The sequence below is a fragment of the Macaca thibetana genome, chromosome 3 (assembly GCF_024542745.1).
Source record: "Macaca thibetana thibetana isolate TM-01 chromosome 3, ASM2454274v1, whole genome shotgun sequence".
NCBI classification, from domain to species: domain Eukaryota; kingdom Metazoa; phylum Chordata; class Mammalia; order Primates; family Cercopithecidae; genus Macaca; species Macaca thibetana.
In genome coordinates, this window is record NC_065580.1 from 29,284,843 (window position 1) to 29,299,023 (window position 14,181).

At 40.1% G+C, this 14,181-nt stretch overlaps 1 protein-coding gene across 2 annotated transcripts in view; it reads left to right on the forward strand.

Annotated features, from left to right (window-relative positions):
* Positions 1 to 14,181, forward strand: part of UBE2H (ubiquitin conjugating enzyme E2 H) — a 118,653-nt gene that overhangs the window by 86,045 nt on the left and 18,427 nt on the right. For both annotated transcript variants that reach the window (XM_050782547.1, XM_050782548.1), the window contains exons 4-5: positions 3,451 to 3,490; positions 5,222 to 5,274. In XM_050782547.1, the coding sequence (XP_050638504.1) occupies positions 3,451 to 3,490; positions 5,222 to 5,274 (93 nt within the window). The remainder of the gene's footprint in view (positions 1 to 3,450; positions 3,491 to 5,221; positions 5,275 to 14,181) is intronic.

The window sequence follows — 14,181 nt, forward strand, 5'->3', positions numbered from 1 at the left end:
CACCGCGCCCGGCCTTAATTCTTAATAGTAGCTTCAAGCAATGTTTTTCATATAGTAAGACCATTCTCTTGCATTAAACCACATAGTGGCTCAGCATTGTTCCCTACTCATCAGAAAGCTTCCCTGCAGTAGTGATAGCAGCATGTTCCTATATATAACTGATTTTGAGGACCATGCACCTTATAACCTGAGGTTCCTCTGATTTTAGGGGGAGGATAATGAATTTGTATTATTTGAATAAGAGTGTTAAGATATGAGTTTTCAAATAAAATGGTTAGTTTTACTGACTTTTTCTTAAAATAGTGCAGCACTAGTTAATGTTTGTATAATTAAGTCTATTTTAGAATATTTGATTCTATGTATAACTTTTTTTTTGGAAATGGAGTCTAGCTCTGGCTTCCAGGCTGGAGTGCAGTGACATGATCTGCAGAGGCTCACTGCAGCCTCCACCTGCCAGGTTCAAGCAATTCTCCTGCCTCAGCCTCCTGAGTAGCTGGGACTATAGGTGTGCCACCACATGCCCGGCTAATTTTTGTATTTTCCATACAGATGGGGTTTCACCATGTTGGCCAGTGTCAAACTCCTGACGTCAAGTAATCCGCCTGTTTTAGGATTCCAAAGTGTTGGGATTTCAGGGGAGAGCCACTGTGCCCAGCTGATACTATGTATAACTTTTTATTTGAAAGTTTTTTTACTCTCAACTATTAAAATTACACATTGTAGAAATGTCAGAGAGCCAAAAGTGCAAGTAGAAATAATGGGAGAATCTCTCAAAGATGACAGCCATCGACACCTGTTTTCTAGCCTTTTCCTATTGCTGTGGTCCTAGTTCGGTTCAGGTGTGATGAGATTTGAACAGTGCAGTGGAGAAAATCCTACCACCACTAAGAATTCTGCACTGTTAACATTTGTACTTACTTTCAGTTTCTTATTTATGTGCATATGTTTTAAACAGAGCAAATAATATACAAGCACATTGTCCCTTTTTAAAAGGAATATATTAATAGTGTAAAAAAATAATATACAAGCACATTGTCCCTTTTTAAAATGAATATATTAATAGTGTTACATAAAGTCTTTTTTTTGTTTTTTTTTGAGACAGCTTCGCTCTGTCGCCCAGGCTGGAATGCAGTGGCGCTATCTCGGCTCACTGAAACCTCCGCCTCCTGGGTTCAAGTGATTCTCCTGCCTCGGCCTCCTGAGTAGCTGGGACTACGGGCACATGCCACCACCCCCGGCTAATTTTTGTTTTCTTTTTACTAGAGACGGGGTTTCACCATGTTGGCTAAGCCGGTTTTGAACTCCTGACCTCAGGTGATCCACCCACCTTGGCCTCCCAAAGTGCTGGGATTACACGCGTGAGCCACCATGCCCGGCCAGATAAAGTCATTTTTAACCACTGTTTCCCGTTCTGTTCCCTATTCCCATCATGACCCCAGCCCTGGTGCCCTAACTGAAACCATTACTTTTGCAAATTTGGTACATGTTGGTTCAGTACAGTTTTCCTATACTTGTTACCATGGAGAATAGGTAGTATTGCTTTGTTTTAGTTTATTAAATAACCTCAGGCTGTAAATATAACATCCTGCAACTTAAAAACACAAACAAACCTTAGCTTTAGATGTATACAAGTTGATACACATTGATCTACTTCATTACCCTTGGCTACGTAGGACTCAAGTAGATGGATGTACTCCCCTTTATCCAACCCTATCCATTGACAGGGTTGAATTTGGCTCTTGGCTTTTATAAATAATATTGCAACAAATACTCTCATGGGTCATCTGGGACATGTGTATTAGTATTTTTCTAAAGTTATATAGAATTTTTTTACCCTAATTTTTCTCCTCTTAATACCAAGACATGAACATTTCCCATTATTAAAATGTCTTCATAAACCACATGCTTCTTAAATCTAGACTAATTTCCTTAATGAAAAATTAATATTGGACACAAAGCTTTTTTTTCATCAGAGTAACTTAAATATCACATGGGCCCTCTTGATTGTGGTAGATAGAAGATTATGCTGTTTCAACACAGAGCATTTAAAAACAAAAGCTAAAAGTGTGAGTGACTAGAGTGGTCTAAGACTGGACTACTTGGACTTGGTATTCTTATCTCCTGTTTTCTAACTCAGGGGAAGTTTCTGAGGTTTTTGGAGACAATCTCTGTAGCACCTCACTTGAGGGTCCTCCAGTGCCATTTCTCTGCATCTTTCCTGACTTCCTGTTTTATTCCCCCTACTGTGTCAATACTTTATTCAGATTGCAGTTATTTATTGGTGTGTCTTGTCCCACTGCCACAGTGACCTCCTCAAGAATAGTGAACTGTCTTATTTTTGTACCCTATCCAAGCACAATGCCTGCAGTGTAGGCATTGTGAATGCCAAGCTGAATGAATGAGAGAGAGACTATGGGGATGGCGGTGAGGGAGGGTGGGGGTCGGAGATAGTGGTGGTGATACTCACCTTAATAAGGAACTTCAGATACTGAAAGTGTGGAACAGAATGAGAGTCCTAAAAGGAAATGAAGTGATAGGGATGACAAAATGACACCTTTGACAGTGGATCTCTGCTTTAGAATATTGCCATTTGCATATATACTGACTGATTGAATCTCTGGTTTTATTAATTTCTCCTTGAAGTTTAAATGGCCAGATAACTATTAAAGTGTGTACTTGGTTTGCTAGGAAAAGTTTTAAAAACTCCAGCCCGGGCTACAGAGCGAGACTCCGCCTCAAAAAAAAAAAACAAAAAACAAAAAAAAACTTAAACCTCCAACAGATATAGCCAACTTAGAGGTTGTTTTTTTTTTTTTTTTTTTTTTTTTAAACTCCTTGCTTCATTTCTTGGTTGCCCCAATTTTAATCAAAACTGGGTTTCCCTGAATGAGTGGACTAATGTTAAAGGAAATATTTTGGTCACTGTTCTTATGAAATCCTTTGTGGTTTGAAGTGGTATTCCTTTAGCATTTCAACAGTTTCATTCATGTTCCGCGCACAGTGTAGCCAAGTGATACCAGTAAGTGAGCTTCAGAAGGAGAAGTTCAAATGCAGAACCTCCAGATTTAGAGCTTGAACAATAAAACTTCTGGGAGGGAGAGTCAGACTTTTATCATGACACTGGTTATGAACCATTTAGTAGTATAATTTATCTTTGGGCAGTATCTTCATAGCTCAGAAAACAGTTGCTTTAATGATTATTTTGTATAAGAAGCTGCATTTCTCCCAGCTTGCTTTTTTTGTTAATAGAACGCTGATGTATTCTAAGTAATTGGAGCTATCAGGAGAATATAATGTTTATCAGTAACCAAAGATCTATGGTTGAAAGTAGTGATTTATAAGTATTATCACCTTTTCCCAATACTGAAATTGTTTCCAGTACTGCAATACTTTAAAAAACTAATTGTTCTCTGGATACTTTTTGCTGCTAATTAACATCTCTTTTTACAGGATTCATGAATAAAATTTTCCATCCCAACATTGATGAAGCGTAAGTAACTATTTTAAAATGTTTAAATTTTAGCAGCAACTGCTCTTGATTAGCATTTCTCTCTCTGTTATAAAAAGCCTCAGTTATCGTTTTGGACCTTATCAGGAGTTAGGAATGTATGAATGGTCATGTAAATGATAGAATCCAAAGGATATGAGGTCCTCAATACCTTAGTTCACATTCTGCTATTGTACCACTTAGTCTTTTCCATTGTCGTGACTGGGTCCTTCATTTTTCTTGTTATCCAGCAAACAGTAGTAATATTCCGCATCTCAATTCTCTTTGTGTAGACACAATTCAGAGATGTGTTTTCAGTCTATGGATTGACTGTTTTCAGACCTTATAGTATTTTCTTTTTTTTTTTTTTTTTTTTTTTGAGACGGAGTCTCCCTGTGTCTCCCAGGCTGGAGTGCAGTGGCCTGATCTCGGCTCACTGCAAGCTCCGCCTCCCGGGTTCACGCCATTCTCCCGCCTCAGCCTCCCAAGTAGCTGAGACTACAGGCGCCCGCCACCACGCCCGGCTAGTTTTTTGTATTTTTAGTAGAGACAGGGTTTCACCATGTTAGCCAGGATAGTCTCGATCTCCTGACCTCGTGATCCACCCGCCTCGGCCTCCCAAAGTGCTGGGATTACAGGCTTGAGCCACCGCGCCCGGCCTTTTTTTTTTTTTTTTTTTTTGAGACGGAGTCTCGCTGTGTCTCCCAGGCTGGAGTGCAGTGGCGTGATCTCGGCTCACTGCAAGCTGTATTTTCTCGATTCTTGAGAGTAAGGCAAAATGACTATAGAGTCAGTTAATGAATCTTATTTATCCCTTTCTTTCCTTCTAATATTTTATTAATGATACTTTAAAATATTCCAGCATATCCTGTTTTATACTTCTAGTGCTGTTTAGAATATATTATTATTTGGGATGCGGTTTTAATTTGTCATGGCACTAAGCTTTGCTGTCTCTCACAAGCATATCTAACAGGTTTTTCTGAACCCTGTGTGAGTAGGTTGTATATATACATACATCATGCCCCTTAGTCCTTTAATATTAATACTTTGTTGTATCAGTTATCCTAACAAGGATATTCTCTTATCTGTCCACAGTATATAATTGTCAGATTCAGGAATTTAACATTAATGCAATACTTTTTATTTAATCTACTGCCATATTCCAGTAACTTACTTTTTAGCACTTTTTTCTTTCAGTAAAGGATCCAGTCTAGAATCACACATTACATTTAGTTGTCAGGTTTCTTTAAACTACTTTAATCAGGATTAGTTCCTCAGCCTGCCTTTTTCTTTTATAAAATTCACATTTTAAAATAATATAAACCCATTATTTTATAGATTGTTCCTCAATTTGGGTTTATCTGATGTTTCCTGTTCATTAGATTCAGAGCATGAACACGCTTAAGGCCAGAAAACTACAAAGTAAGATTGTATCTTTCTTGGGGTATCACATTCAGAGACATACAAGGTCTGTCTGCCCCTTGTGTTCTCAGCACCTGGTTCAGGTGTTGTCTGGTTTCTCCATTGTATAGTTACTATTTTCCCCTTTCAGTCTGTAAGGTGACACTTTAAGACTTTGTACTATTCTGTTTCTCATCATAGTTTTCCCCAATTGGGATTCTTTTTTCACAGATCTATTAAAAGTATTTCTCTTGATAAGTAAAATTAGTTGCCAGATACATGCAACTAACTTTCTAATTTTTAAAAACATGCCATTCTTTCCATCTGTTTCAGGTCAGGAACTGTGTGTCTAGATGTAATTAATCAAACTTGGACAGCTCTCTATGGTGAGTTTGGCCATGGAATATTTTTTGGAGATGTTGAGACATTGCCTTAAAAAATGTTATTTGGCTTTTCTTTTCTGGTTTAAGATGTTTTGTTGGTAATGGGAAGGGATTTTTGAGGGACCGACTGGGAAAGTTTGATCAGTGGAAAAAATATTTTCTCTCAAGTACAAATATATCAGTTTAGCTGTGGAAATTTAAAATGATTTTGTGAGATTCCAAACTTAAGGTATAGTGATACAGGTGCGCACACACGAATACGTGTGCAAACATATGTATGTATTAGAAGCACATAATATATATATTTTAGTTTTAGAAAAAACTAAAACTACTTAGGAATGTCCCTCTGAAATGAGAGAGAAATGATATAGTAAGAGGTTTTAGGGGATCATCTTTTCAAAGGCCAAAACTTCCTTATGAAGGAAGAGTAATTTAGCCTTACCTTCAGTGCTGAAATTGACACCCCATCTCCTACAGGGAATCAACAAATGAATTGCCCAGCTCTGCAAAGTACTATGCTGAATATCACAGAGAGTTATAAAGAGCATCAGGCCTTTCCTCCTTATCACCTGGTTGGGGAGCTGAAAATATTTTAAAATATAGTCGTCCCTTGGTATCTGCAGGGGATCAGTTCCCAGACCACCAGCAGATACCAAAATTCGTGCTTACTCAAGTCCCACACTCATCCCTGCAAAACCTGCTGACATGGAGGGCTAGCGGTATTTATTGAAAACCACATGTGAGTGGACCCATGCAGTTCAAACTGTGCATGGACCCATGTTCAAGGGTCAGTTGTACATTTGAAGTTAATTACGGATACAACAAATAAATTTATTTTTCCCTCCACTTGTCCAAATCTCAGGCTTCGTAGAGTCTCCCTACTCCAGTGCTCCTACCCCATATACTTCTGCTGATTCTCCAGCTGGAAGTAATCTCTGGATACTGTTACATTTTATAGCTCCTTTTTTTATGGCCCACTTTTACTTTCTACTGTGTATTTGTTGTTTATGCCTATTTTTTTGTGCTACTAGATTATTTCCTATCTTAAGGGCTATCAGGTGTATGTCTGATTCATCTGGAAGGCCCAGGATTCTTATCACAGTGCCCTTCACCAATATGGGTTGAAAGAATGAATGGTACAGGTAACAGTTGCTGAGAGGCACAAGAAAAGAAGGGAAAGCTCAGTTGAGGCTGAGCTTAACCGGGGATGGCTGCTTCTTGTTGAAGACTTGTGTGACCTTTTAATGGTCTGAGGTAGATAAGACTTCTTAGTCCAGCCACAATTTGCAAGTTACCTTTGCCAGATATCCTTGAATTACGTTGGTAAATGAGAATCACAGAGAAAGGTTGGTCAGCAGCAGAACACAGTTAATCACTGCCTCCACCTGATTGTGCCATTCAAAAATTATTTTCTCTACCTGGAATATTCTCCCCTGATCTTTGTGTGGTTGGCACCTTCTTCACTCATCTCACATATCACTTCCTCAGAGCAGTTTCCTTTCCCAGCCATTCCATCTGAAATGACACCCCTCCATAGCACAGCACCCTGTTGTATATATTTTTTTAATTTTAAAATTGTTTTTTAATGCATAGAAACAGGGTTGCACTCTGTTGCCCAGGCTGGAATGCAGTGGTGTGATAATAACTCACTGCAGCCTTGAACTCCTGGGCTCATGATCCTCCCACCTCAGCCTCCCCAGTAGCTGGGACTATAGGAGCATACTACCAGGCCTGGCTAGTGCCCCATTTTCAGTAAGCTTCTGAAACTGGTATTTGTTTATTGGTATTTGTTTATTGTTTATCTTATCCCCTTGGATTGTAAGCACGACAAGTAGGGACTTCGTCTTGTTCTTGTCTTTCTCTCCACGCACATGCGACTATAACAGTGCCTGGTGCACAATAAGGGTTCGACTATTTGTTGTCTTAATGGGTGAATTAATCATGTCCAGTACTGTTTAACAAGAGAGTTTTAGGGGAGATGGTGGCATCTAGTTGAGGCAACAAGAAAGAACATACACTCTGAGCTTGATTAAATGGATTCATTTTAAGATTTTTTTTTTGGTAAAAATGTCTCATGGCAGGCTGCCTGGAATATCTGATGTAATGATGTGTTTTCTTAAACTACATTCACATTTTAGAAATGTACATATCAAAATACTGCAAGCTGGTTCCAATTACAATGAAGTAAATTGATGTTTAGTTTTGCTAAAGCTTTTACCATTGACCAGAAAAGCTTTGTGGAAGATGTTTGCTGACTGTCAAGTGCCTCATGTCTCAGAACAGATTTTTTTAAAAAAAATAACAGTTTCACTGAATTCACAGACATGCAACTCACCCATTTAAAGTGTGTAATTCAGTAGTTTTTAATATATTCAGTTATATGCAGCCATCACCACAGTCAATTTTAGAACATTTTCATCACCTCAAAAATAAATGTGTACCCTTTAACTATTCCCTACCTACCCCCCAGCCCTAGGCGACCACAAATCTGCTTTTTGTTTCTGTGGATTTGCCTGTTCTGGACACTTCTTAGAAATGTAATTATATAATATGTGGTCTTTTGTGACTGGTTTTTTTCACTTTGCATTATGTTTTCAAGGATGATCCGTGTTGCATGTATCAGAATTTCTTAAGGCTGAATAATATTTCATTGTATAGATAAACCACATTATTTGTCAGATAATAGACATTTGGGTTGTTTCTGTCTTTTGGCTGTTATGAGTATTATAAATATTTGTGGACAAGTTTTTATGTAGACATGTTTGCATTTCTCTTGGGTATATAGGAGTGAAATTGCTGGATAATATGTGTAACTATTTGAGGACTGATAGACTACTTTCTAAAGTGGCCAACATGAGTAAGTTTTCATCACATTTATAAAATGTTAGCGTATGTTCTTATATTAACTTGCAAAGCATTTAATAAGCAGCAAGAGTTAAACCACGTTGGTCCAAGTGAACTGAAAGCAGACTTCTGTGTTACATGTGTATGAGTTATTGAACATGTTCCATAATACAGGTATGTGGGCACACTAACAGGTAAGTGCAGGAAAACAAGAAGAAATATTTTCAGAGTATACTCAAAAGTATACTGAGCATGGGAGAATTGTTTTGACATTTTGCTCAAAACTATTTCTCAAGAAAATTCAACATTTCTTTCATGGAAAGTTTTAGGAACAGGTAAATACAATTATATAAAGTACCAGTAGAATATGTTCGTTCGGATGACCTTGAAGTATTTTTTCAGACTTATCTGATCTTGAGATCTGAACTGAATTTTTATTACAAACTGTTAAAGCCTCTGGCATTGAAGGTTAGTTCATAATTGGTGAGTTCTGAATCACTTCATTTCCTGCAGTGGTTCCTGAGAGAATCTGAGTTCAAAGGACCGCCCCCACCAACCCCTGCCCCGCCAAAAAAAAAAAAAAACTAACACTACATAACTAATAGGAGAAAGTTGGCATGTCAACATAAATATTCAACTGAAAAACAAAAGGCTAAGCCTGGCACCTAAAACTTGTTTCAACACTTTCCTCTGCTGTAGATTTGATGAGGGAGCAGGGAGTGGATTGTGAAATTTCCTGCCCTTTACCTTGCCCCAGGGCATTACTGTGCTGTGGGTTATACATATTTGTAGCATAACAGCAATTCACAGTTGAAATTTCAGGTTTATGTTAATCATAGCCTAATATTAAACTGCATTCATGTTAGCAGTAAATTTAGTCCTCTGTCCCCTCACACCCCTCCCCGTCATTGATTTCTGGTAAGCCAGTTGACTCATTGCTTCTGTTCTTACCCTGTTTTCTCTTTGCCAAGTGTATGTGCAATTTGTTTATTCAGAGTTCAAAATTGGTATAATTGTGGTTTACTCACCCAGTAATTTTTAATTTTATATTATTTAACCTTACAAGAGAGCTAATTATAGTGAGGAATCGGATTAATTTTGTAAAGATGCTTGTCATCAGTATGAAGTTATCAAGTCTGAAGTTATCTATTGTTATTCTTATGACATTAAACAGAAAGTAGCAGATGACCAAATTGATTGATTTTGGCTTCCTGCATGATAGCATCTTTTTTTTTGCATCCCTTCCTGCTCTTCCAGACAGCAGTGACAGAAGCTCTGAGAAACATAAAATGTAGCCAAGGGGATCTGGATTTCCATTTCAAAGCAAATTAATTTTAAGGACTGATAGGAGAGTTCATTAAGCCACAGGTAGCTTTTTAAGCACTCTTCTATTTTCCAGTTTTCCTTTTTTTCTCCAAAATATATTTTATCCGTAGTTGGCTTATCACCCTGCACTCCTGGGGGCTCAGGTGCCTTCACTGCAATACAGCTTTAATCTCTCTCTCATCCCACCCTTCTGGACAAGGCATGCTTGATCCCTGCAAATGTGTTTCTCTCTCCAACTTTCGTTTTATTCATTCTTTTACTTGGTAAATTATGTATATGATGGATTAAGTTGTAGGCTGGGCACAGTGGCTCACACCTGTAATCCCAGCACTTTGGGTGGCTGAGGCGGGCGGATCACCTTAGGTCGGGAGTTAGAGACCAGCCATGACCAACGTGGAGAAACCCCGTGTATTTCTACTAAAAATACAAAATTAGCTGGGCATGGTGGTGCATGCCTGTAGTCTCAGCTACTCGGGAGGCTGAGGCAGGAGAATCGCTTGAATCCGCGAGGCGGAGGTTGCTGTGAGCCCAGACTGCACCATTTCACTCCAGCCTGGGCAATAAGAGCGAAACTCCATCTCAAAAATACAAAAAAAAAAAGTTATGGAGAAGTGAGGTGGAAGACAATTTTCTTATGAAATTGGGCAGTTTACATTTTCACCCTTAGGGTTGCTAGCCAGTGGACTGGATACTTGTACTCTTATTTTACTGGGCAGAAAAATCAACATTTGGGAGAAGTCTTCCCCTAGAGTTATCTGGGGAGTTAGTAACAAGCAAATTAAATTGACTACAACAGAAGGGAATACTTCAAGGACTTTGAGATTAGGCAAGAGATATAAAATTTCTTTCTTTTTTTTTCTTTCTTTTTTTTTTTTTGAGATGGAGTCGCGCTCTGTTGTCCAGGCTGGAGTGTAATGGCGCGATCTCGGCTCACTGTGAGCTCCGCCTCCCGGTTTCATGCCGTTCTCTTGCCTCAGCCTCCCAAATAGCTGGGACTACAGGCGCCTAAAATTTCTTTTACCGGGCATTTAGAAATTTAAAATACAAATTTAACACGTATCCCATCCCCTTTTCAGTCAGATAAGTCTGTGAATCTTCCCAAATAATTCAGATTTTGGCAGAAGGTGTATCTTAAAATAATGCTTTATGCTGGATTAGTGCATGCTGTTTCTAAACATTTTAGTGTAATTACACAGATAAGAAATACATGTATGTGTCTGCATGGATGATTGGCCAATTACTATTTGAACAGCTTGAGAACTTCGGTATTGGTCTGTCCATGTTGAATCATGAACATCATCCTGCCTTTGGAACAGCTGGATATCATTATTTCTAGATAGAGGCCAAGTAGAGCAATTCTGTCCAGTACTATTGGGATAATGTCACCTGTTATACATAATAAAGAAATATGCTCAGTTGTGGATTTGCGCTTCAACAGTACTTAGCTAGCTCTGTGACCAACCTTCTTTATCTGTCTGCTTGGAAATCTTCAGATGTGGTGTATGTGGCTCAGGAGTCTAACTAGTTATATACATAAAAACGGAGTCTTGCTTGCTTTGAACAACTTAGCGGAAATTCATTAAAAATATCACACTCGGCCGGGCGCGGTGACTCACGCCTGTAATCCCAGCACTTTGAGAGGCCGAGACGGGCGCATCATGAGGTCAGGAGATCGAGACCATCCTGGCTAACACAGTGAAACCCCGTCTCTACTAAAAAATACAAAAAACTAGCCGGGCGGGGTGGCGGGCGCCTGTAGTCCCAGCTACTCGGGAGGCTGAGGCAAGAGAATGGTGTAAACCCGGGAGGCGGAGCTTGCAGTGAGCTGAGATCCGGCCACTGCACTCCAGCCTGGGCGACAGAGCGAGACTCTGCCTCAAAAAAAAAAAAAAAAAAAATCACACTCACTGGTGGTCAGCTTTAAAACCATGGAGTGGTCCGGGCTTTTTGGATCGTGGGACGTGAGCCAGCCAGGGTATGGCTCTGAAAAACAGCCACAGCTGCATTCTACTTTCGTAGGGGCTCTGATTTCAGGGCTTGTTTCCTTCTTGATTATATGTAAATGCAACCTTGATTTGTTTTATCTTCATTCACTTGTGATTACTGAGTTAATAAAGTCTTCCCAGTGTATGGACACTTGGCTTGTAATTGCAGGAAGTTATCTCTCGTTATTCTTTTCTGATATTAACAACAACTAAATTATCGTCTAGTAATTACAAGCTTGAATAGCGAGTTTTAGTATGACAGCAAGACTAGCCAGCTAGCTAATTACACATTAACTGCCCACATTTCTGGAAGGCTAATAACAAATCCTATTACCATGTTTTAGCTTACAAGCTCTTAAGGTAAGCAGGGTCATAACAGGTTTGAACTAGGATGAATGACCTCTAAAAAACACCCAAGTAAGATGAGAATTGTTTTGAGATTGACAATGCAACAAGAGCAGTGTTTTTGATGAACAAGAGCTTGTTTTCATTGTGATCTGTGCAGTAGCATTTATTTTCTTCTGCAGCTCTCTGAAGTTTAAATATGTTGGGGGGAAAGGGGCTACAATTAGGCAATGAATGGGAAATTACCTTTTAAGCAGGTTTGGAATGCTTTAACACCAGTCCATGTCCTATAACTACACACCTCAGATTGGTGACCTGGTAGCCTGGCCCTGAGCAGAATGTGGCTGGTTTTCCCGGCTTCAGCACCCTGTATTCATCTATCCATCTATCTTTTCTTTTCTTTTTTCTTTTCTTTTCTTTTTTCTTTTCTTTTCTTCTCTTTTCTTTCTTTCTCTCTCTATTTATCTTTCTCTCTCTCTCTCTCTCTCCCCCCACCCCACCTCTTTCTCTCCTTCTTTCTTTCTTTATTGAGACAGAGTCTCACTTTGTCGCCCAGGCTGGAGTGCAGTGGTGCAGTCTCGGCTCACTGCAACCTCTGCCACCCAGGTTCAAGCGATTCTCCTGCCTCAGCCTCCCAAGTAGCTGGGATTATAGGCATCTGCCACTGCACCTGGCTAATTTTTATAGTTTTAGTAGAGATGGCATTTCACCATCTTGGCCAGGCTGATCTTGAACTCCTGACCTCATGATCTACCTGCCTCAGCCTCCCAAAGTACTGGGATTACAGGCGTGTGCTACCGTGCCAGGCCAGCGCCCTGCGTCTTTCATATTTCCCTTTCCCACACAGCACAGGAACACCTGTTTCTAGCTTAGAATACTTAAAAACAAAATGTTACTAAGTGAGATTTAAATGTTTTTTTTTTTGAGACGGAGTCTCGCTGTGTCGCCCAGGCTGGAGTGCAGTGGCTGGATCTCAGCTCACTGCAAGCTCCGCCTCCCGGGTTTACACCATTCTCCTGCCTCAGCCTCCCGAGTAGCTGGGACTACAGACGTCCACCACCTCGCCCGGCTAGTTTTTATTTTATTTTATTTTTTAGTAGAGACGGGGTTTCACTGTGTTAGCCAGGATGGTCTCGATCTCCTGACCTCGTGATCTGCCCGTCTCGGCCTCCCAAAGTGCTGGGATTACGGGCTTGAGCCACCGCGCCTGGCCGAGATTTAAATGTTTTTATCATGTATGTTGCAAACATTCTTTGATTGTTTGAATTCCTACTAATTGTTCGTTCTTTCTTTCTTTTCTTTTCTTCTCTTTCTTTTCTTTCTTTCTTTCTTTTTTTTTTTTGAGACAAGGTCTTGCCCTGTCACCCAGGCTGGAGTGCAGTGTGGCTCACTGCAGCCTCAACCTCCTGGGCTCAAGTGATCCTCCTGTCTCAGCCTCTCAAATAGCAGAGACTACAGGCATGCACCACCACACCAAGCTAATTTTTCATTTATACTACAGATGGGGGTGTCACTATGTTGTCCAGGCTGGTCTTGAACCCCTGGGCTCAAGTGATCTGCCCACCTTGGCCTCCCAGAGTGCTAGGATTACAGTCGTGGGCCACTGCACCCAGCCACCATGTTTGAGAGGTAGGAGGGAGGTGTTCGGTGTGTTTTTAAGGCATCCCACTTCTTTCCGGGTAAGGGAGGTGTTTTCATCTGTTTTTTATTTTGTTTTATTTTGTTGTGTTGCCTGCATGGCCCTCTTCATTAAGACTTTATCTTTAAAAGATCCCCATGGACTAATACGAGAAGATACGTGAATCTGCTGAGCTTAGACTTTTTATATATTTTATCCACACATGAGACCCTCTCAGTTAAGTAATTGTATGAATTCTTTAATATAGCTTTTAGTATTTGGCAGCGGGTTGTATTATCTTATTTGCAGCTAGTTAGCCTTCAGTAAACTAAGTGCAGCATGGTGAGCCCTGTGGCCAGCTGGGCCTGAGCCACAGCACTGCAGGAAGTCTGGTGGGTTGCTTCAGCTCGCCACCTGTGTGCCCTCAAAGCAGCTGGAGAAATGGGCTTTTTGTCACTGAGGTTGAGTTCAAATTAATTATTTTATTATTTCATTATATTTTATTTTGTTTTATTTGAGATGGAGTCTTCCTCTGTCACTCAGGCTGGAGTACAGTGATGCAGTCTCAGCTCACTGCAACCTCTGCCTTCTGGGTTCAAGCAATTTTCCTGCCTCAACCTCCCAAGTATCTGGGATTATACAGGCGCCCACCACCAAGCCCGACTAATTTTTGTATGTTTAGTAGAGACAGGATTTCACCTGCTCTCCAGGATGCAGGTTGGTCTTGAGCTCCTGACTTCAAGTGATCCACCCGCTTCAGCCTTCCAGAGTGCTGGGATTACAGGTGTGAGC